Below are 22,623 nucleotides of genomic sequence, written 5' to 3'. Positions count from 1 at the left end.
GAGACAACTTACAAACAAATTGGGTTTAATTTTTTTAGTTTGTGTTTGTATTTGAATTTTGATTTAAATAATATTTTAATATAATATTATATAAAAATAATGATATATTTATGGAGAATCATGCTATTTGAATAATAAAATATTTAGAGGGGAAACACAAGCCAAACAATAATGTATTTTGTAGTTTTAGTTTTTTTTTATTTATTATTATTATTATATTGTATTTTGATTTAAATAATATTTTGAAAATATTGTATTTTTTTAGAAACCATAATAATAATAAAAGAAAGTTATTCGAAATTTAATTAATATGAAATTATTTAGTTTTATGGTTCTCATAAAAATATATTGTCTAGTTCTAAAAAAATATATGCATTTTTTTTTGTTTGTTATAAGAAAATATATATTTTTTTAATAAAAAAACTATTACCGTTTTTTACCCTTTTAACAAAATATGTTATTTAATCAAACACAAACCAAACAAACCCGATTTCTCAACTTAAATTCAAATGAAACGATTGGGAAATTGGCTTTGAGCTCTACATACATTCATTACATTTATTTTAAGTTTTATTTGAAGTGAAAATGATTAATTACGGGCATGAATCAGTTGATTATCATGATGTTGATTTGACCGAATCAGTATATACTATAAAAGTGACTAATATATATTTATAATACAATATATATTATATTATAACTTATTACATATATGGTGATCCAGTGAAATCAATATTATGTTTACTTAGCCGGATCAGCACATAATATGCGGCCAATTATGTATATATATATATATATATATAATTATTTGACACCATCTATAATCACTTTGATGATTTGGTTTGGATATTATATACAATTGAGTAATTATTACCAAAAGTGAATAAGAACAATTGGTATATTGGAATTCTTTAGGGCAATGGATACTCAAAAGATTGTTGAGAATTATTCTTATTTATTTAACTTTTTAATTAGTCAAACATTAGCTTTTGCAGCTCCATTAATGGATTTACATAAAGAGGCATAATTGTAATACATTATTAATATAATTCATGCATATTTACATATATATATATATATATATTCTAATTCCATAAATTGTATCCACACACTTTGCATCATCCCAACCATCACAATTATACTGTATTTAACATATATTAAATGAGTGTTACTAATTTATAAAATGCACTATTTATTAATTAATTATTTGTATTAAATAATCAAAAGATACAACAAAAGCTCTAGTTCCATGCCCTCAATTGATATACTCCCTTCCCCTTCGTCCCGGTGCAAGATTGTCGTTTACTTTTTGCAAGTAGATTTTTTAATATTAGTATTATAATGAGTTGTAGTGAAAATGACGAAAATGCCCCTATTAATATTGTGTAATATAAAAGTAATGACATTTGTGTAATATAGTGTAAGTTGAAAGGATATTTATTATGTTAAGTAGGTAGTACAATTACTAAATTAGGAAATTGTAACCTTGTTTTGAGACAAACGAAAATAGAAAATGACAACCTTTCGATGGGACGGAAGAAGTATCTTATATTTCAATGCAAGCATCTATTTTAGGACCTGGATTTATATTTTATGTCTAAATGTTATTTGATTGTAGTATTTTATGAAAATAAAAAATATATATATTTTATTACAAATATTAAAAACATTCATAATTGATTATTTTTTCATAATTGGCATTATGCAAGAAACAATCTATGAAATAAAATGTATGTGACAATATTTGAGTCAAGCCCACTATGAATTACAATATTCACAAGGATTCTCTCTTTGTAAAATATCTGTAATTTTTTTTTTTTACTTTATTTATTCTAATCAATACAATTATTAAAATCATTATAAATAAAAAAATAAAGACAAATGAGTAAAAACACAATCAAAATTATACCCACGTAATTAGTCTGTTTGGTTTTGAGATAGTATATTTTAATTTTAATTTAAATTTAAATTGTATTTCTACTTAATACTAATATTACAAGATAATAATAATATATTGTTCAATAAAAATATATAAAACAATAAGACAATCAAAATTAAAAGGGGTTGTTTGTATGAAAATTTTCTGCAAAACTAATAAACATATATCATGTGCTGAAAATAATAATACTATGAATTGTATCTGTATTATATTACCATCAATTATATGATATCATGTATTATCTAAAATGAAGTTACATACAGATAATACAGTAGAGAATTAAAATTGAATATTTTATTACATAAACTGAAAAATATAAATAAAAAATACAAAATAAATATATTTGGAAGAAAAGACTATTTTTACAATTGATAAAGAAAAACATGATTAATCAAGTAAAATATAGTTTCAATGGAGTTAAAATTAACAGACATATATAAGTGTATTGAATGATGATATTTTTTATTGGGTAAGAAAAAGTATCGGACCCATTTATCATTGTTTTGATATTTTTTTGCGATCCTTCGGTGTCGGACTCGCCATACTGCCTTCCGTTGTAGACATAGTGCTGACGTGACTGACATATCATCGCCACTTCATCAAAACATCGGAGGACAATTTTAGCAAAAATTCTTTCTACTTGAGAGACTATTTTAAAAAATGATCTATTTACCAAAATATTTTGTAAAATAAAGAATAAAAATAAATAAAATTTTCCTGAGTGTAGCTGATATGGCATCAAAGTGGAGATAATTTGTTTGTCGTGTCATCGCTAAGTCAGTGGCATCTACGTAACAATGATATGTCTCGCGTCAACGCTACATCAGCAACGGCGAACCTGCGTGACGAATCCAGCACGAGGACCATTTTGGCAAAAAAAACTTTACTTGCGGAACTATTTTCAAACATAAATTTAAAATGATAAAAAGGTTAGATTAATACTAAAATAAACAGCTTTACCCTTTTTTTTTTTCTTTTTTTTTTTTTAATGTGGACCTTTGTTTTAATGTAGTGATATTTGGTAAAATAAAATAATACTCCTGTACCAAACACATCCTAAGATCGATGAACAAGCCATTACAAAAGACCTCAAGAACTTCACTTCTGAAAATACATTCTTCCCCAATCAAAATAGCAAACATAAATCACAACACAATCATCATCTGCTGCACTATGAACAATACTGATGATGATGTCAGGATATGTAGAATCCCTCCAATATACATTAACACAAACTACAAGAACATGAATTATATTATTGAATAAAATTGTAGAGGAGGAGGATGAATAATTCCTCCTAACCAAAAGCAAAATTCATATTTTACAGAACCTGGTAAATAGATGAAATCTTCTATCTCAAGCAGCAGATCTTCTGTCCTCTCTTTTTCCTGAATCCGATTCATCATGGAACCACCCCACTGTTTTCTGTGCTTCCAGCACAATTTGAGAAATACCTTCAACATAAACAAAATTAAACACATAACTAATTAACTGTTCAAATTTCACCCAAAATAGTGCACATTGACCAAACACGACTTCCACCGAAAAATCCTCCATGACTGAACCAACCAAAGGGAAAATTGAAGAGATTGCTGTGAACCACACATACATTTGCTTCTACGAAGAATAATCGAAGAACTATTGTAGTCTATGGAGGCTAATAACTTAAAACCCTAAGAAAAATTACCAACCTTCGGATACGGTCTGCTTGTTGTGACGGATGTCGTGAACGGTGGCCGAGATTTTCCAATAGAGCGGACGTCCGATGTAGAACAGCGCAAGCAGCACCGCCGCCGCGAGCAGGAAGCGGAACGTAACCTTTGCCGTGGGAGACGCCATTGTTTTCCCTGTCTCAGCAGATTGAGAATGTCGGCGAAGAAGCAGAAAAGCGCTTTTTAATATACGGTTAGTCTAAAGTCGTGAATTGTCACAACACGCTTTTGCGCTTTTCAATAAGCTATGCTTCAATTGAAAGTGCTCTTACATTCATCTGTACGTACTGGCATTTAAATCTGTGCTGCACGTCGACACATAATTAAAATATTTTTATAATAATAAATAAAATATAAAATATTTTGTTGTTAAATATATTCTATATGATGAAATAAAAGCAATAGAATTAATAATAATAATAATAATTTACAATAATAAAAATATAAAATACAATATCTTAAACAAATAAAAATAAATATCATTCAAAATTAAAAATTTACAAAACTTTTTAAATTTCAGATAAAAAAAAAATGCAAATGCACCGTCGATTGTGAGTTTTTTATTGTGAAAATGTTTAAATAAATATACACATTTTTCACAGTACCAACCTACAATTTCGAATCTCAATTTAATAGATTGTTAAAAAACATATATTAGTGAAATACCACAAAATAAAAAAATTGTCTGCAAAATAAATGACGGCTGAGTATCTATAAAATATTAAAAATATATATATATATCAAATTATTTATAATTGAATGAATATTTCTTATTAAAATTAAATTATATAAATAATATAAAAAATAATAAATATATATGACATATTAATTTTTAAAATATATATATAATAGAATTTTTTTACCAAAAACATATTTTGCTAAAAAAAAAAGACCGTTCATATATTTTATTTTGTGGATAAACAAAAAAAATTGCTATATTTTGTAGGAGTAAATTATTGTTATTAGTAAATTATTGTTGTTACTGTGCTAAAAGTATATATTCAATACTGACAACACATATAATATATACAAACTACATATATCAAAGCAATAATAGTTTATAGTAATATAATATACTAATATACAACACATAGATGTTCCCACATGAAAAATAATAATACAACACACTTACAAAGTATCATTCTTTCAACTATAGTTTATATTAGTTGAATTATGTGACATTTGCCAATTTTTGTGTTAATTAAGCTAATAATCGTAATATTGATTAATCCTAACCAGTACACTTTTCCCTTCTCCGTTCGCATATATAGACAAACAACATATTTTTTTCATCAACTCACAAAGTATATATGTAATATCTCAAATAAAAATTTTAACTGTTACGTATCAACATCAGAACAATGCCATACAAAACATAATTTGCCATGATACTAAAGCTAAAACATAAAACGAGCGTAAAAATTTTCTTTATGATAAAATATGCAACTCTTAGAATATCATTATACAAATTTAATCTTAATGTATCTCAAAAGTAGAAAATGTGTAACCCTAAATTTGGACAATATCTAATCCAAAAATTTATGAATGTTCAATAAAAATTCCACTCCAATGATCCATCAAGTGGACGAAGGCCTTTAATTCAACTCTGCATAATAGAGAAAAATAGTAACATCAACAAAAGTTGAGTAATGAATTAAACATGCATAAACCAAAACTTATCACGATAAATTACAATCATTAAAAAGTCAATGCATGCTTAGCACCGGCATTCATAAATGCAGAGAGGTTGGCCTAGCACCGGCCCAACCCTGTCTCAATCAATCGAATGGCCTAACGTCGTCTCATCAATGTATATGAATTGATCTAGCACCGACCTAACTCATTCTCAATTAATCACATGGTCTAACACCAGCTCATCAATACATATGAGTTGGTTTAACATCAGTCCAACTCACGTTCAATCAATTGGATGACCTTGCACCGGCTCATCAATACATATGAGTTGACCTAGCACCGGCTCAACCATTCATCTCATTAGCTAGCCTAGCACCGATTTTGCCAATTTGAAATCAACAATCACGCATAGTATACCACATAATCATTTTGCAAGAAATCCCAACTCATATCAATTCGGCTATACATAAACAATATGTTCATCATATTTTTATATCACTTGCTCATTGGCATAAATTTTGTTCTTATAGTTTATCAATCAAGTGACAATTAGAAGATCATCAAACATCGATATTTAACCTCGTACCTTACTTAGAGGGAACTAACCAACTCAACTACCACAGACTCGTGCGACTTAGATCGATCGGACTTCACCTAATCGCCAAATACGATCAATCAACTTACTGAAATCAGCACAAATCTTATAAAATTCACTATAAACTCATCGGTAGCCCAAACATTATGAAACTAGTGTCAAATCAAAGCTAACATTTCTAAATTTTATTTCAATGACCAAAAATTCAACTAGTAATTTGAATTAAATACAAAATATCATTTTAACTCAAACAGTCTGTTCAATTCAAAACAACAGAACAATTTTATTGTAAAAATAACTAAAAATCTATTTTACATTCAAATAGAACAAATATGGACGCTAATGCTAATTAAAGTTAACAGTAACTTTAGAAAATTATATAAAATCCATTGTTCTTCCAAATAACTAATATAATATGTCAAAGTAAAGGTAAAATCATGAAGTATCGAAATATGTTTAAAAACAGTAATTTTGTGGTTTAAATAACCGAAATAGCTTAAAATAATGCACACAAGTTATGAAATCGAATTTCAAGAATAAAGAAAAAAAAAGTATAAAAACTTGCTTCAAAATTACCTCAAACTTAAGTAGTGGGATGGGAGGGTTAGGAGTTAGGGTTTCACGGGGGTATTTGGAGGATAAAATGAAGGTAAAATATAAGTAAGAAAATGAAATTTTATGTTGTAAAGTGAGTTAAAATCGCTATGATATTTTTAAGAAACATTTTTGTGTACACATTAGATTTTTTACTAGTATTTTAGCTTTAACTCTTTCGTTTGAACTCAGATTGACTCACCGTTTGCAGCGTTGAAAAGATAACTTAAAAACTTGTTCAATGACATAAATTTCATGAAAATCATATATGAATTCAAAAATCTACAATCGTCTGAAGTTGACATATTAATAATAACACATTTAAGATATTTAAATAACAAAACATGTAATTGGTCAACTCGATTATAGATTGGGTATTACAGTATACATATTTCTATTTTGAATCGTTTAATTACAAAGTAATTATTTTATTTTTTAGTAATTATGTAATCCACTTTTTTTCCTACAAATATCTCTGTTTTACTATTACATCATTATTTTTATACAAAAAAAAAGCAAAATTATCTCTAACTATCTACTGTAATTTAAATATTATTATTTTTTATATATAAAAAATAAATGTATACTTTTAAAATGGACTAAAGGAGTATTAACAAAAAGATATACATCTAAGTAATTTATAATAATATAATACAAATACAAGATAGAAACTACCGGTGACAATAGTCTGCACCCATCTGTATCACATATCATATGTTGTGACAGCACAATCGAAAGCACAAAATTCACGTTAATATAATACAAATACATCAATTTAATAGTCCATACCATTAATCTCGTCATATATCGCAAATTTAATAGTCCATACCATTAATCTCGTCATATATCGCAAATTTAATAGTCCATACCATTAATCTCGTCATATATCGCATATTTAATATAATACAAATACATCAATTTAATAGTCCATACCATTAATCTCATCCTATATCACATATTGATACAGAATAATATATCTAATCGACAACACATGCTAATGACATAGAACATAGAAATTCAAACAACCACCATGTGATATCTATAGTATATTACAATAACCAACATCAAAAGTTACCATATTTGATGCATCCAAATACTCAAGTAACTAAAACACATTTATTCTTCTGTCTATGCATAGATAAACTAGCGCAGCTATGCAGGTTGTACATTTCATACAATGCATAAAAAATCAGTAATAAAACCTGCGGCGCCGTCGATTGCGCTTTACCTGTACCGGGTTTTCGGTGTGTCCGGGGAATTCCCAAGCAGCAAGCATACCATCCCACGACGAGCTCACCAGCGTCGGGAAGAACGGGTGCCAGTTGCAGTCCCTCACGGGATCCTCATGGAACTCGAGTTTCCCGACTTGATTGCCGCTCACCTACATCACACGTAAAGATCGTTCAATGATCTTTTCGTTGGCGCTGAAAGAAGACAGGGATGATAAAATGCGTACCACATCGTAAATATACACGGAAGAATCAGTCGATCCTGTGTAGATATACTTTTGCCCGGTGCTGCAGGGCAATGTATGCATGATCAGTTCACAGTTCAACGTAAAAAGTCGAAGAAATGAATTGTAAGAATATTACCTAAACGATGGCGAGAAATAGCAGCGTATGAGGGTGCGTAAGACGGTATGGCCTTTGTATGTAGCCAGCGAGAGATCATCGGGATGCTTCAGATTTCTTGCATGTTCGGGATATTCCATCCATCGGTAGTCCCACTCGATGTATTTACGCCTTGGAGTGCTATATACAGAAAATGAGCGCAGCCGGACAACCACGTCAGGAATTCAGTTTATTCGATGCCAAAATTCAATAGATGGATGCCAGAATACGGATATGACATAGTATTTGATTATGCAAAAGCACAAGCAGCAGAAATGAAGAAAACGGGACGTACCAGTTGGCATTCGATGACATTTTCCGTATGTCCCAGAGTTTTATGGCTTGATCTTTTCCGTTCGAGATGAAATACCGGCCATCGCCGCGAGTGTCGATGAATGTAACGCCTTCCAAATGCCCCATCAGGACTCCAGCAGCTTGCCCCTTGGTTACAAAGCAGCGCCTGTCCCAAACCTGAAAGAATTAAAGCTCAGAAAATCGATTTTGTGAAATAAACAAATGGTCGGGTACTTTCATTTACGAAATTGTATGCAATGAGGGAAGGAAAGGCTCAAAAGCTTGAGCTTGGTTTATGCTATAGACGAATATGAACATTACTTTGCAGAGGTTATCGTCGCTGCCAGAATAAATGATGTGCCCACTTTCATCAGCAAAGCATACAGCATTGACATCATTCTGCAGTAAATACGAAAACCAAAACTTAGCACATTCATTAAACTGTAAATATGTAGTTACAGACAGGATCATTGTAGTCATAGAAATAAGCACCGGTCTGCCAAAAAACGTTATTTTGAATCAACCCTTTCAACGTTATCTGGCATTGCAATCAAATCACGAATATGTCACCTTTGCTAAACCTTATTTTCTTCACCAAAATGGTTTTTGACGACCGTGAGGTAAAAAACATAAAGTGATTATACAGCACAACTATCCACATTGAAATATTCTCGGTCTGAAAATATACTCGTTATAATTGAGAATGAGTACAAAGTCCCTATGCAATCACAAGTGGAACATGGCTTACTGTATGCGCGGGGATTTTGAGGCTCAACCTTCTTGCTTCAAGATCATAAACATATATTGAATCATCACTGCTAGCAGCTACAAGTTCTCGTCCATCCGTTGAAAATTTAACAGAGAAAATTCCAAAGGAATAGTCTTCATAAGCATCGACACTAGTTGAGAACTCTAGACCATCATGGATTTCCTGAGAGAAGATAGATAAAATCAAAAGGGAACTTCCGCATCAATATGATTAGTATGGGCAGTATTATAGAGTATGTTCACTTATTAGTGTTTTCTATACGATTCCCAAAAATATTATCCACAAAATTCAATATATTATATATAATACACATAACAATATAAAGAAAAAACAGTACACAAAACATTTTTCTTTATAAAAATTTTACGATTCCCCATTCCTCGCAACAAAATATCTAAAACTATAAACACTGAACAAACACACTGATGGTGTTGAATTCCATACAATTGCTTAACTTGTAATTTGAAATTCGTAAGAACACACAATCAGAAATAATCATATTCCACATCAAATTGTTCAAAGCTTTTCTTGAGGCAAATATTAGAAAGGTTTGAAAGACAGACCGTCACATTTGCCTGAGAGTCTTTTGTACCCGATCCAACATCGACAATATGGACAACAGGTGATATGCTGGAATAAACCTATCATAATCACATCAAACCAAATGACAAGTAATGATCAGCCGAGAGTAACATAAATGAGCAAATCCTAGTAAACCATCAGCTCTCAATTCAGCTTCGTCTATCCATCCAAACTCAAGATGAGACAACATTCATGTGATTAAATCACGACATATTTCTGCCCTGGTTATATAAGAAATAATTCAATTTACAAGCTTACAAGAAATCTGCGATCTGGTGAAAGTGAAGTATCAGTAATAGTCCACCCTAAGCTCTTGGTCTGGATATCTTTATGAACCTTCCATCCCAAATCAACATCATATATTCTAATATGACTTTCCTGCAAAAAAAAATAAATAAATAAAAACGGATATTAGGGCTATTATCAATACTCAAACTGCTCCAATCACAAGATTGATACGATGAAATGTTTATTTCCGACACCTGAAATCCAGCAACAAAGAGCGACCCATCATCTGAAAACTGAGAGACATAAGCACAGCTCCTCATCTTATCAATCACTGAAGGAGCATTAACAGGCAAATACCGGCTCAGGACATGGCAAGAATCTGACAACGAAAACCTCCCTCTTCCACTATAGTTAAACTCCCTTCCCAGCAACATTCTCACCGGTGAAATGGGCGACTTTTTCTCTTTAGGCCACGCCCTACTCAGGCATTTGTTTGGGGCTGACCTAAGATTCGTGAGTTGTGCAAATTCATCATCGCCACAACCTGGCGTCACACTTCCGGATGATTCTCCCGGCTCCAAAACGTCATCAAAAGGGTCGAGATACCTCCTTGACCTACTCATTTCCGACACGATACCCCTCAATTAATCTATACAAACACCAAAATAACTTCTTTTATACACCAAATTCAGAGTTCAATTATCCTAGATTTCCCATTTCTTCAATACAGAATCCAATAACTCTCCACACTTCCTCAAATCATTCCTGCAAACAAACACATATCGAATTCGCATTACCTCTATATTCCTCTTACGTAATCAAACACAGGGAAGAACAAGAACACTGAAAAAATACAGTCCTAGAAAAAGTAAGCAATTAAAAATGAAAATCAGAAAAAAAGTAACGAGCCACAACCACCATCAAAAGGGTTAACACAAACAAATCCCCAAATCAATTCAATCCTCAGATGAATAACGACGCAGGGAAAGGTTTCGCCGAAAATTACTAAAACAAAAATAGAATCAAACAAGTGAAATAAAAAAAAACAAAAACCGAGGCTTCAATCGCCGTTTCCAACTTTCAACAATCTACTAAACGCTACTTTTCACAATCAGGAAACGCCTAAGAGTAGCAGAATATAGATGCAGAGCACATGTATTCAGTGACGCGAGCACTCAACAAAAATACAGGCAATCTGTACACGCAAAAATCACATATTAGTATATTAATCATCCAATCCATTCAAAGGTCTTTGTAAAATAAAATAAAAGTTGATTCATGAAATCTACAACAATAACTTCGCCTTCTTTCACCTCCAATTGCTCGGACGAAAATCACCACATTATTCCCCGAATCTTTCCAGTTTTTCTTCTCCTACACAAGCATACGATTTCTTCTCCGCTGTGTGGGCTCTATCTTGACGGTTGGCTTTTCACTACTGCTCGGAAGGTGAGTGTGCTTTACGCGCATCAATTCGCGTGGGGTGTTGACACAACAGAAATGGAGTGTTCACACCAACCAGGCCCAAATCTATCGGCCCATATAGACCGATTATCATTATTATTAAACAAAACTGTCAATAACTGATTTTGAAAGTCTAATGTAAATTTTTAAACATGTAAATGTACACTTACTTTAAAAAATATTACATAAAATCTCTTTTGAAATTAAGTATAAATTACATGGCATTTTTTGTATTTTTAAAAAAATATTGTATGAAATCTCTATCGTCAGCAAAACATATAGATAAAAAATCATTTTCTTATTATATAAGTAAAATTTCATACCATATTTTTTAAAATATAAAAGAGAGTCATACAATTTTTAAATAGAGAGATCTTACATTGAATTTTCAGAGTTAAAGGTGTAATTTCATCTTATTACTATTATTATTATTTTATGAATCCGCCAAATTTATTCTCACTCATTTTTTTAGTTCATATATTAAATTTATAGTCAACAAATATAATATTTAATTATTATCTTTCATTAACACTTATTAACAACAAATATTATTAACTTTATTATTTTCACTCTCTTTCTTTACTTTAATTTTTAATTAAATTTGTAAAAATACCTTTAACTACTTATTATTTTTTTAATAAAATATTTTCTATATCTCGTTTCAAGTCCATTAGTTAATTATTATTATTATTATTATTTATCTACGTGTCGAGTCCATTTGTTAATTTTAATGGACGGAGAAAATATTATTTTACTAGTGAAAATACATCTTGCCAAAAATTCAATTGAACTATGTGCTACTATCGTTTTATATAATATATGTGATGTTTTATATCAAAAACATGTGTTTTGTTAATAAAATATTTAATAATAATTTTTTTAATGAAATTAATGTATTTAATTTATGTATTAGAAAAATATGTACAATATAAGGAAAAACGTTTGGACCATCATTTTAGACAATATTTTAGGTAAGTCAATTAAGTCGAGTCCCAACAAAATAATATTTTGGTCGTTCAACTCGTTTAATAGCTTTAATTGCATCAAATTTATTAATTGCATTTATTATTTGACTTTACCATAAGTGAATAAATGTATAAGTTGTTATTTTAATTTTCAATTTGATTTGAAGATGGATTCTTTTAAATCTTAATTGATTTTATTTTAATTTTATTTCTTGTAAAATTGTAGATTTTAATTTTAATTTTAATAATAATATTGATATATTGTTTGCAGAGTTAAAATAATACTCCCCCATATGCAACATTTTTTTTTTATCTCAAACTCACTGGAACATTTTCAAATTTAAAAATAATTAATTATAAATAAATATATATATATATATATTAATATACACTCTATTTTATCTCCTCACATCAGTTAAATAAAAATAAATAAATAATTATTTTTTTTTCCAATCACATCACTTAATCTCCAAATTCTTGTACTTAATACTACCCACTTAAATTCTCGTACCGAACACAAATGTACACCGTGTTTGAGACGGAGTGACTATTGAATAGAAAAATACATTGAAGAGATTTGTGTCTTAAAAAATGAAATTATGAACTCTCCATAATTGGGCTACAATAATAATATATATATAAATCTGAATTGGGCCATGGTTGGATTGGACTTTGACTTTTACTCATATTCCTTAACTAAATATTTATTTATTTTTATGTATCAGAATTTTAAATATTAATATTATATTCATACGTAGTATAAATTAAAAGAAAACAAATAAATATACACCTATTAATATTTTATAATACAAATATTATAATATTTTTATAAAATATTATTTAAATAAAAAATATTTTTAATATTAAATACAAAAATACAAAAAATCAAATTAATATTTTGTTAAGGGACGAAAAGAATATTAAATATTTTTGAGCCAGTGAAGGCAGAAGTAGGGAGGGTGTTACGAATTTGGTGGCGGGTCGAATTCGTATCCAACGTATACTCGATTTTTGAGTTATTCGATTTTTTATTTTTTTTTGTTTGGATTTTTTTTTTTTTTTTTTACGGTTCAATTTTTGGAACATTGATTATTATGTTTTTACTTCATTATCGATTTAAACTAATCACTATTGTACTGACAACATAAAAAATATGTAAATTATCAAAACATGGAATAAATATAATGTATTGATTCTTACAATATACTTTTGTATTATAAAGATGTACAATATTTTTATTTATATAATGGTGTATTTATTTTGTAGGATAAAATTAATATGTATTATTCTAATGGATTATATAATCTTATGATAAAGTAATTCAATGTATTATTATTATTATATAAAATTATTAATTTTAACTTAAAATATCTTTGATTAAATGATAAAATTTATAATAAATTATGTATTAATGAAAAATAAAATAGTACTAGGTGTGTTTGTTTTGGGGATTTGGATTTTGAGTTGGAACTTGAATAGTAAAAATTTTGAATTTGAATAGTTGTATGATGTGATATAAATAGGGTTTGATGTGATGTTTTGAATGTAAAATTGATTTTTAGTATAATATAAAAAATGAAAAATAGGTGTTTGATTTGATGTTTTTGGGGAAAAAAATTGGATTAATAGTATAAATCCAATCCAATTCTCCAAACAAACACACACTAATCATACTTTAGTATTATTCATTACTGTGAAAAATTAATAATTCTTGATTATAGTATTATTATAACGAGCTTTACTTTATCCCGAATTTAGGGGAAGTCTTCAAAGATGGCACGTATTGCCACATTGTATACTCTAAAAAATCAATTGTAACAAACTTAATAGAAGTGAAAAAAAAAGATAAAAAAGAGTTTCCATTATTTATTGAATTTGTCAGGTTTAATATTTTTATATTTTAGATTTAGCTTGACAATAAAATCGAGAAAGGAGGTGAGAGAGTATTGAGTGAAAAAAAAAAAACAAAAATAGAAAAATATGAATATAATGTTAGAATTCTTTGAAGAAGCGACCGAGTAGATTTTGGATAGTGAAAAAGACTTTAGATCAATGAGCAAAGAGAGGGTAAAGTAGGATAGGTCATGAGGATGGAAATCTTAAGGGTGTGTTTGTTTGGGGGTTTGGATTTTTAGTTGGGATTTGAATAGTAAAGAATTTGAATTTAAATAGTTGTACAATGTGATATAAATAGGTGTTGATGTGATGTGATGTTTTAAATGTAAAATTGATTTTTAGTATAATATAAAAAAATGAAAAATAGATATTTGATTTGATGTTTTTGAAAAAAAAAAAAAAAAAAAGGATGGATCCTCATGTTTCGAATATTTTGATAGTGAATTTCTCTGAGTTGGAATCTCCGATGTAGACTTATACAATCATGATTAATAATTATTTTGTGTTTTTTGTTCACCATTGGTAATCCGACGGTCCAACAAATAACGAGTTTGTATTGAAGGATATTTTTATTTTCGAAGTGTGTTACTTTTGTTGATAAGTGTTTAATAAATTGTTGTGCCTATATATATACTTATTATGGTGACATGTAATATTTTAGCCTACTTATGCCACATTAATTATTTGGGCATATTTTTATTTTTAATTATTTGGACAAATTTCTTGATATTCATTCAAATCAAATGTAAATATTTAAAATAATAAATAAATAAATAAATAACCATAGGCATAGGCCAAATTAAACTCATCAATTTGTAACATAGTCAAGAGCAAAACAGCATCATCATCTTCATCGTCCAATCCATACCTATCCTATTCTATCTTATCCAATCCAATCCAATCCAATCATACCCTACAATTAGAAAGAAAATAAAAAATAAAAAAAAAAAATTAAATAAACAAATCTTGACCACAGCAGCCATGATCTTCAATTGAGGTCAAATTTGGGTGACGAGTTGATGCTGGCTTGAATTTCTTCGAGTGTTCTTCCCTTAGTTTCAGGCACAATCTTTGCCACAAACACAATTGTCATCACCCCAAATCCACCATATATTGCAAAAATCCCTGAAAAAGTAAAAGGAATTTAGTATTTAATATGATGTTTTTGTAAAAAATATATATATATATATATTTGATGCGATATTTTTTAAAAACAATAAGTGTCAAATGAACGAAAGCTGACATACATAATAATTATAACTACAAACAACCTCAAAATACACATATTAATTTTCGATGAAATTAAGGTTAGAATAGGATAGGATAGGATAATTAGTGTAATGACCTGTCGAACTCCATGACATGAGATAATTGAAGGTGTAGGAAACAAGCCATGCCCCCAACCAGTTCACCAGCACAACAATACTTCCTCCCACACCTTTCACATGAAGTGGAAATATCTGGAACAAATCAAATTTCCAACATTTTAGATATGTTTTGAAAATATTCGAGAATAGTAAAAATTTGAAAATATAATTAAATAGAGTAATATGGCGGTAGTTAGTATGTTGAATCAATATATTAAGCAAAGTGCTAATAACACATAAAACAATAATAATAATAAAATAAAATACAAACACCACATAGTTTATGTTGATATAATTTAAATACAAATTAACAATACGTAATAAAATTCACATTACACATGTTACCTTTAATCTCGTCATATATTACATGTTAGCACTGAGAGAGACTGACAATGTAGCATAAGTACAAACTGACAACATATAATAATAGTTCACTCAACACATGTCATTATTAATCTCAACACATTATGCTAATAATATATTCTGTCCGTATTTTAACAATCTATCAATTTTTCTATTTTGGTCCGTTACATAACTAAATATTTATTTCCTTTTTTTTTTTTTTTTTTTAAGTAACTGTACTTTCTATTAACATTAAAAATACCTTTACAATTTACAATATATTACACAAATGTCATTACCTTTATACTATATAACAAGGATATTTTAGTTTTTTTCTATTTTCTTCATACCACATTCCGATATAATACTAATATTTCTAAAACTTAGTGAAAAAAATAAACGGATATATCATATACAACTGAGAGCACATGTAATGATATACATGACACATGTTTCAACAGCAACCATATGTTGTATATATCGTCACAATGTGCTGACTAGGGATCAATCCGAGAGCGATATCATTGCTCGATCTAAATCCATTCATATTGCAATAAAATACGACACAAATAATGTTCGATTTCGACAACCTTACCTCGGACATTATCACCCAAGGAACAGCTCCCATTCCTATCGAAAACGCCGTGATATAAACCTGCCATTGTCAACGTTGTTAGCTTCCTCAATTCAATCCAAACAACATGTTGTCTGAGTTAATGAGCATACGAGTACGCCGGAGACAGCGAGGATCAGGACCAATTCAGGCGACCAGGATAGGTCCTGCTGAGGAAAGTCGAAAGCCTGTTAGAAAAGTGCATAGTTCCATCTTATTACAATGTCTCATAAGCTCTACCTACCTTAAGTAGGAATGAAGTCCCTGTCATAAGGCATCCCAATGTCATCCCTGCCGCCGAAACCTGACAGCTCGGACAAATTCCATCACAAGTTATCACACAAGTTCGATCATCTTGATAACAAGAAGTCGGCGTAATCTCGTACTCTTACCATTAGCAGAGGCCTTCTTCCCGATCTATCCATCAGTAACGCTCCCACCATTGTTACCGGAACCTAAAGGTGTCGATTCATTTCGATCAAGAAACATCATTCGGACAAGTTTTGCAAGAAACTGGGATATCAGGCAACATTAGCTCAGTTTAGTACCTGGATTATCGCATATGCGATTGTCCCAATCTTCCCCGAAGAAAGACCTGTAAGATTTTCAATCCCTCAGCTATATATACTACACTTCGACAAAAAAAAAATACATCGGTTTGATTCAATCACTACAATAAAATAATATTTTTGTAATAAAATTTTTTTGTCCCTAAATTTATTTTTTTCCGTTATTAAGACCATCTCCAACCCACTTCCCCCTCCCCCCCAATTTTTGCAACAATCAACAGTGTTACTTCATTTTTGGAGTAACATTGTTACTCCACTCCAAAAACCATTATTGGAGTGGAGTTTTTTGTAGTGTTTTTTATATTTTTGGTTTTTTTTTGGTGTACTGTGTAATTTTAATTTTTTAGTAGATGATATATAATTTTATATTTTAAAAAGTTATATGTAATTTTATTTTTTTTTTGAAAAATAATGTATAATTTTATTTTTTAAAAGTGATATAATTTTAGTTTTTGAAAAGTAATATATTATTTTATTTTTTAAATTGATAAATAATTTTACTGTTGAAAAGTGATATAATTTTTATTTTTTAAAAGTGATATGTAATTTTATTTTTTAAATTAACGTGTAATTTTACTTTGTAAAAAGTTATGTTTAATTTTTTATTTTAAAATTAATTATTTTATATATTTTCCACAAAAAAAAAATTATAATATGTATGTATAATTATTAAAAAACAATATGTTTTGAGTTTATTTAAACTTGAAAATAATATATGTTATAAAATTATTTTACAAATAAAATTAAAATACAAAAGCACATTGCATAGGATGCAAATTACATAAAATATTATGTTGATAGAATTCAATTATATAAAAATAAATTAAAGTTGGAGTGTAATTTATAAATATGAAAAGTTATATAAAATAATATAAAAGAGAAATATACAAGGAATATATTTTTAAGTAAAAATTGAAGTTTATCGTTGAAATAAAATTACTGTAGATCAACTGTATTTTTACTGTAGCAAATGCAAAAATGAAGTGGAGGGTTGGAGATGGTCTAATGACGTAAGAGACAAAATTAGGGATGAAATTACATTTATCTAACGAAACTTTTTTCGTTACAAATATATTATTTTTTTGTAGTGGATATTTGCGAAGTTTAATGTATGATAAAACAGTTACCAGCTTCTACAAACAATTGCGTCGAGTAGAATCCGATTCCATTGATTCCGCTGAATTGTTGGAAAACCATCAGCCCCACGCCGATCTGATCGACAAAAGATCGAAATCATCCGATTAACTCCTTATCATTCGCTACAAAACATCGACAAACATTAAGGATATATAGGTTGTCCTTACAATGACAGGGCGCGCATACTTCGCGTCGAGCAAGTCCAGCATTCGGACTTTCGGAAGATTATGCAGATCGTCGATGCTAGCCTATAATGAAAACACGGTTGTTGTAAGAATGCAGCGGTGAAAGAAAACTCAACAGGGCTTCGGACAGGGCGTACTTGTATTTCTGCAGCTTCTCGAGAAACATCGGTGTCCTTACCACGAAGCGTATGCAGCGCCGTCTCGAATTCTTTCCAGCGGCCGACTTTCGCCTGCGGACACACCCAAATCATCTAAATATAACAAACAACAAATGAAAATAGAAAAGACACCAATTATAATATGTATTGTCTGAACTAATGTAAGCATTCAGCCGTCAAACATAAAAAACACAAAACTTATAAACGTAGTTATCCTCAGGTATACGATATTTTTCTTACCAGCCATCTCGGAGATTCCGGGATAAAGAAAAGCCCGGTGAGGATGAAAAAACAGGGGAGCAAACCTGCGGAAACATCGATAAGCACATCATAAACATCGGTTATTACAAGAAGTGTCCGAATCCTATGTTACCTGTTAGAGCCAAAGTCCTCCACGACACGGTCGCTCCTATAATAAATGCGACAGACGAACCACACACGATCATTAACTGTACAAAAAGAAAAAATGAAATCCAACAACACACACATCAATATTGGTAAGATTCAGACAAGATGCAATCGAAACCGTTGCAGCTAAGTGTCGTCTTGTGCCTACAAGTCGCAGCTCACCTGATTCAGCGTCGCGAGTCCTCCTCGGAGGTTTTTAGGCGCGATCTCGGCGATGAAGACAGGGACCTGTTGTGCAAGAAAAAACAATTCTAGTACTTGTAATGAAAGATTACAGATTAGTAAAACCTTGTTTCTAAGAAAATAGAAAAGACATTCATACCACATAAGAGAATATTCCGATACCGTATCCGGTGAAGAATCTACCCGAATCGAGCGTCCAAGCTTCCTGCATTGTTATTACACAAGCATTACATATGGATGGTCTGTTCAAATCCAGACACCTCCAAATCTTGCCTAAACTCGTGGAGTTTATTTTTTATATTTTTATTAAAATATTAAATATATAAAATATACATCAATCCGAATCGATTTGAAAAATTTTGAAATTTATAAAAAACTTATTCCGAGAACTAAAAACTCCAATCAAATCAAATTTTAAATTTCGATTCTGTGTGGATCGAATGTCCATATTTAGACTAAAGTTAACAGCATATGAGTAAATGAATAACAGCATGTCGTATAATATTACTAAACTACTAAAGTTAGCATATGAGTAAATGAATATATATATATATATATATATATATGAACCTTGGAGAAGTAGACAGCGAGCCAGCCGGTGATGCAGAAGAGAGCTGACAGCCTCATTGCCTGTTCACAAGATGACAACATTAATTATTAAATCGATCGAATCGATAATGACAATTAATCTGTAAAAAAATTAAATATATTATAGATTTACCCCTTTTCGACCGATGAAATCTGCGACTCTGCCACTTGTGATTGCTCCAATCATAGCCCCAATTGTGATGATCGATCCAAACATTGAGAACTTCGAAAGAAACATAAACATTGTTTGTTAGAGAATTGAAAATTAAATTAAATTAAATCAAATCAAATTAAAGTACCTGTGAGAGAGAGAGATCTAAATCATCCCTGATCGCAGATTGCGTAGGCGACGAATATCCCACCTGCAATTTTTGTAAATGAATAAATAAATGAGAATTTCGATAAAATCGAAGTTGTTTTAGCGAGAGAGCGAGAGTAGAGAGAGATACACATGATCCGAACTCGAAAGAGCCACAAACTGCGACAAATGTGGTGAGAAGAACCATTCCAATGGATCCATTACTTTGATCGGCCGCCGTCGGCTCGTCGGCGGCGAGTTTAATTAATGGTGTCTCCAGCCCATTCTCGACATCCTCGTACAGATCGCCGGCAGCCATGGCGTCCGATGGGAAAAAGCCCTAATCTGATGTAAGAAATGGGGAGGGGCGGGCGGCTATCAGCCCTACTGCATTACCCTGTGGGCTGTGGTGATGAACAACTGGGAACAAGTTCGATATATATATATACACGTATAGAGAGAGAGGCATGCAGAAGAGGAGAGAGAGGAGGGGGGAAAAGGGGGACGATATTTTTCTGAATGAAGAAGGGGAAAGGGGTTTTAACTGGGAGATATTTTGTTGTATACAAGTATTTCATTATTTATTTAAATTTATATTCACTTTTATATTTAGATTATTATAAAATATATTTTTTTTTGAATTATCATTAGATTTTTATACATATTTTTTTAATTATAAAAAAATACACTTCGATCCTACTTATTATGTTTATCGTTTTTGTCCGTCCCACATCTAATATATTTTTTTGAAAATGATTATCCATTTTAATTTTATTTTAAATTTTTTAAATTAATTAATTATATTAATCTTAATTAATTTATATTATAAATTAATTATTTTTAATTTATCCTAAATTTCAGTAATTACAATGACCAAAACACGATGGAGGGAGTATTAATTATTATTATTTATTTTTATTAAAATTTAAGTCGACTCAAATAAGGATGACACATGAAGTATATAATAATAATAATTATTATTATTATTATGAGAAAGGAGCTGTCAATGACGTGGAATCCTGTCACTATATTTATAATGCACTCTCTCCTCTGTGAACTCTGTTTTTTTCAGTTTTTTTTTTTTTAAGTTTTTACTAATGTTTTATGAAAATAATTTGAATGAATAATTTTTAATGTGATATATAAAAATGGTATAAAAAATATAAATATAATAAATATATAAAATATATTAACATTTTTGAGAAAAATATGTATATAATTTTGTTAAAAAATACATTCTATGTTGTTTTTTATTTTTTTAATTTGAATATTTATTTAAAATATTAAATTTTTATCTAAATTATAGTTGTGAAATGAGATAATTTATTTTTATTGAAAATAGTTCAAAATTATTTATTTTAAATTGATATCACAATTAAACATACCAATTTATGTATTGAATTTGATCCTTTATAAAAAAAATTATTTATTATTTTTCAATTTTAATTTTTAATAAAAGTATATTCTTATATCTCCAAAATATAAATTGAACATAAATTTTAATTAATATAATATTATATTGATCGACTAAAATATAAAACAAGATATTTTAGTAACTATAAAAATGAATGGATAAAATAAAAAATTTCAATCTTTTTTTTTATAAATAGAATGTACAAGGCCAAAAAATTAATAAAATAAGAATTTTTCTTTTTTTATAAATAGTATTTACAAAGCCTTTTGGAATGACTTTTGTTTGAAATTTTTGGCTTCTATTTGTAAAAGAAAAATGCTTTATACATTTATTTATTCACTTTGGCCAACCACCAAAACACTTTAGAAGCTAAAAAAGTATTATTTTCATAAGCATCTTAAAAGGTATGTTTTTTATGATATTAATTCTATAATATACTATAAAAATAAATAATTATATTTTAATTAAAATATAAAAATATAACTTTATTTTTTTTATTTTATAAATAATGTAGTATATTTAAATTATAATTTAAATATCAAATTTAAAAACATAAATTTTAATAATACTAAAAACTTAACACTATTAAATATAATTTATAAAAATATAAAATACAAATAATTTAACATTGAATTGAAATTTTGTTTTTAATTTATAAATTATTTTTAAATTCAAATTTTAAAATATCAAATTTTTTTTAATATGATAATATTATTTTACTACCTCTTAAAGTAAGAAAAATAAAAAATAAAATAAAAATTATAATAATAATAAGTAATATAATTTTTTATTAAAAATAGAAATAAATATTTTTTTTATGACAATATAATATAATTTCTTAAAATTTATACTAAAAATTTATTCCTATTATATTGAATATTTATTATAATTAAATTATGCACTAAAGGTAAGCATATATACTATCAACGAACAAAGGAAGTATATTTTGACTTATTACAAAATTAGGGAAGTGTGTATCATAAGATTTAACTATCATGGGACCATAAAATCATGTCCAATTAATATCATGTACTGTTGTGTTTGTTGAAGTAGCTAGGGTTTGTTTTATTTACCATTT

General features: G+C 29.0%; 3 protein-coding genes across 5 annotated transcripts; all 3 read right to left on the bottom strand.

The window, feature by feature from the left end:
* Positions 1 to 3,036: 3,036 nt before the first annotated feature.
* Positions 3,037 to 3,818, bottom strand: LOC127249252 (uncharacterized). Its single transcript, XM_051271974.1, has 2 exons — positions 3,631 to 3,818; positions 3,037 to 3,393 (listed from the first exon to the last, which is right to left on the bottom strand). The coding sequence occupies exons 1-2, from the start codon at positions 3,776 to 3,778 to the stop codon at positions 3,296 to 3,298; spliced, it is 246 nt and encodes an 81-aa protein (XP_051127931.1). The 5' UTR covers positions 3,779 to 3,818; the 3' UTR covers positions 3,037 to 3,295.
* Positions 3,819 to 7,473: 3,655 nt separating this feature from the next.
* LOC127249119 (LEC14B homolog) lies at positions 7,474 to 11,413 on the bottom strand. 2 transcript variants are annotated; one of them, XM_051271765.1, is made up of 10 exons: positions 11,272 to 11,413; positions 10,213 to 10,723; positions 9,989 to 10,108; positions 9,712 to 9,789; positions 9,128 to 9,310; positions 8,701 to 8,778; positions 8,381 to 8,556; positions 8,068 to 8,226; positions 7,932 to 7,992; positions 7,474 to 7,856 (listed from the first exon to the last, which is right to left on the bottom strand). In XM_051271765.1, the coding sequence occupies exons 2-10, from the start codon at positions 10,579 to 10,581 to the stop codon at positions 7,665 to 7,667; spliced, it is 1,416 nt and encodes a 471-aa protein (XP_051127722.1). In that variant the 5' UTR covers positions 10,582 to 10,723; positions 11,272 to 11,413; the 3' UTR covers positions 7,474 to 7,664. The 2 variants fall into 2 exon arrangements, with proteins under 2 accessions (XP_051127722.1, XP_051127723.1); XM_051271766.1 differs by having other exon boundaries at positions 11,248 to 11,272.
* Positions 11,414 to 15,072: 3,659 nt separating this feature from the next.
* LOC127249118 (sugar transporter ERD6-like 16) lies at positions 15,073 to 20,633 on the bottom strand. Of its 2 annotated transcripts, none has more exons than XM_051271763.1 (18): positions 20,283 to 20,633; positions 20,133 to 20,195; positions 19,967 to 20,056; positions 19,816 to 19,875; positions 19,385 to 19,450; positions 19,225 to 19,290; positions 19,028 to 19,103; positions 18,895 to 18,959; positions 18,634 to 18,726; positions 18,479 to 18,559; positions 18,302 to 18,386; positions 17,154 to 17,200; positions 16,998 to 17,060; positions 16,850 to 16,909; positions 16,719 to 16,775; positions 16,588 to 16,647; positions 15,629 to 15,743; positions 15,073 to 15,408 (listed from the first exon to the last, which is right to left on the bottom strand). In XM_051271763.1, exons 1-18 carry the CDS (start codon positions 20,448 to 20,450, stop codon positions 15,272 to 15,274), a joined length of 1,452 nt encoding a protein of 483 aa, XP_051127720.1. In that variant the 5' UTR covers positions 20,451 to 20,633; the 3' UTR covers positions 15,073 to 15,271. The 2 variants fall into 2 exon arrangements, with proteins under 2 accessions (XP_051127720.1, XP_051127721.1); XM_051271764.1 differs by having other exon boundaries at positions 16,719 to 16,772.
* Positions 20,634 to 22,623: the final 1,990 nt, after the last annotated feature.

The sequence above is a fragment of the Andrographis paniculata genome, unplaced genomic scaffold (assembly GCF_009805555.1).
Source record: "Andrographis paniculata isolate CXL003 unplaced genomic scaffold, ASM980555v1 Contig35END, whole genome shotgun sequence".
Lineage (NCBI taxonomy): Eukaryota > Viridiplantae > Streptophyta > Magnoliopsida > Lamiales > Acanthaceae > Andrographis > Andrographis paniculata.
This window is presented reverse-complemented; position numbering and strand designations above follow the sequence as displayed.

Coding starts and splice junctions, on each gene's coding strand:
- LOC127249252 (XM_051271974.1), bottom strand. CDS start 3,778: ATGGCGTCTCCCACGGCAAAGGTTACGTTCCGCTTCCTGCTCGCGGCG. Junction 3,394..3,630: donor CAAGCAGACCGTATCCGAAG/GTTGGTAATTTT, acceptor TTTATGTTGAAG/GTATTTCTCAAATTGTGCTG.
- LOC127249119 (XM_051271765.1), bottom strand. CDS start 10,581: ATGAGTAGGTCAAGGAGGTATCTCGACCCTTTTGATGACGTTTTGGAG. Junction 10,109..10,212: donor TCTTTGTTGCTGGATTTCAG/GTGTCGGAAATA, acceptor TTTTTTTTGCAG/GAAAGTCATATTAGAATATA. Junction 9,790..9,988: donor CACCAGATCGCAGATTTCTT/GTAAGCTTGTAA, acceptor TGATTATGATAG/GTTTATTCCAGCATATCACC.
- LOC127249118 (XM_051271763.1), bottom strand. CDS start 20,450: ATGGCTGCCGGCGATCTGTACGAGGATGTCGAGAATGGGCTGGAGACA. Junction 18,560..18,633: donor GAGAAGCTGCAGAAATACAA/GTACGCCCTGTC, acceptor TTTTCATTATAG/GCTAGCATCGACGATCTGCA. Junction 16,910..16,997: donor GAAGAAGGCCTCTGCTAATG/GTAAGAGTACGA, acceptor CCGAGCTGTCAG/GTTTCGGCGGCAGGGATGAC.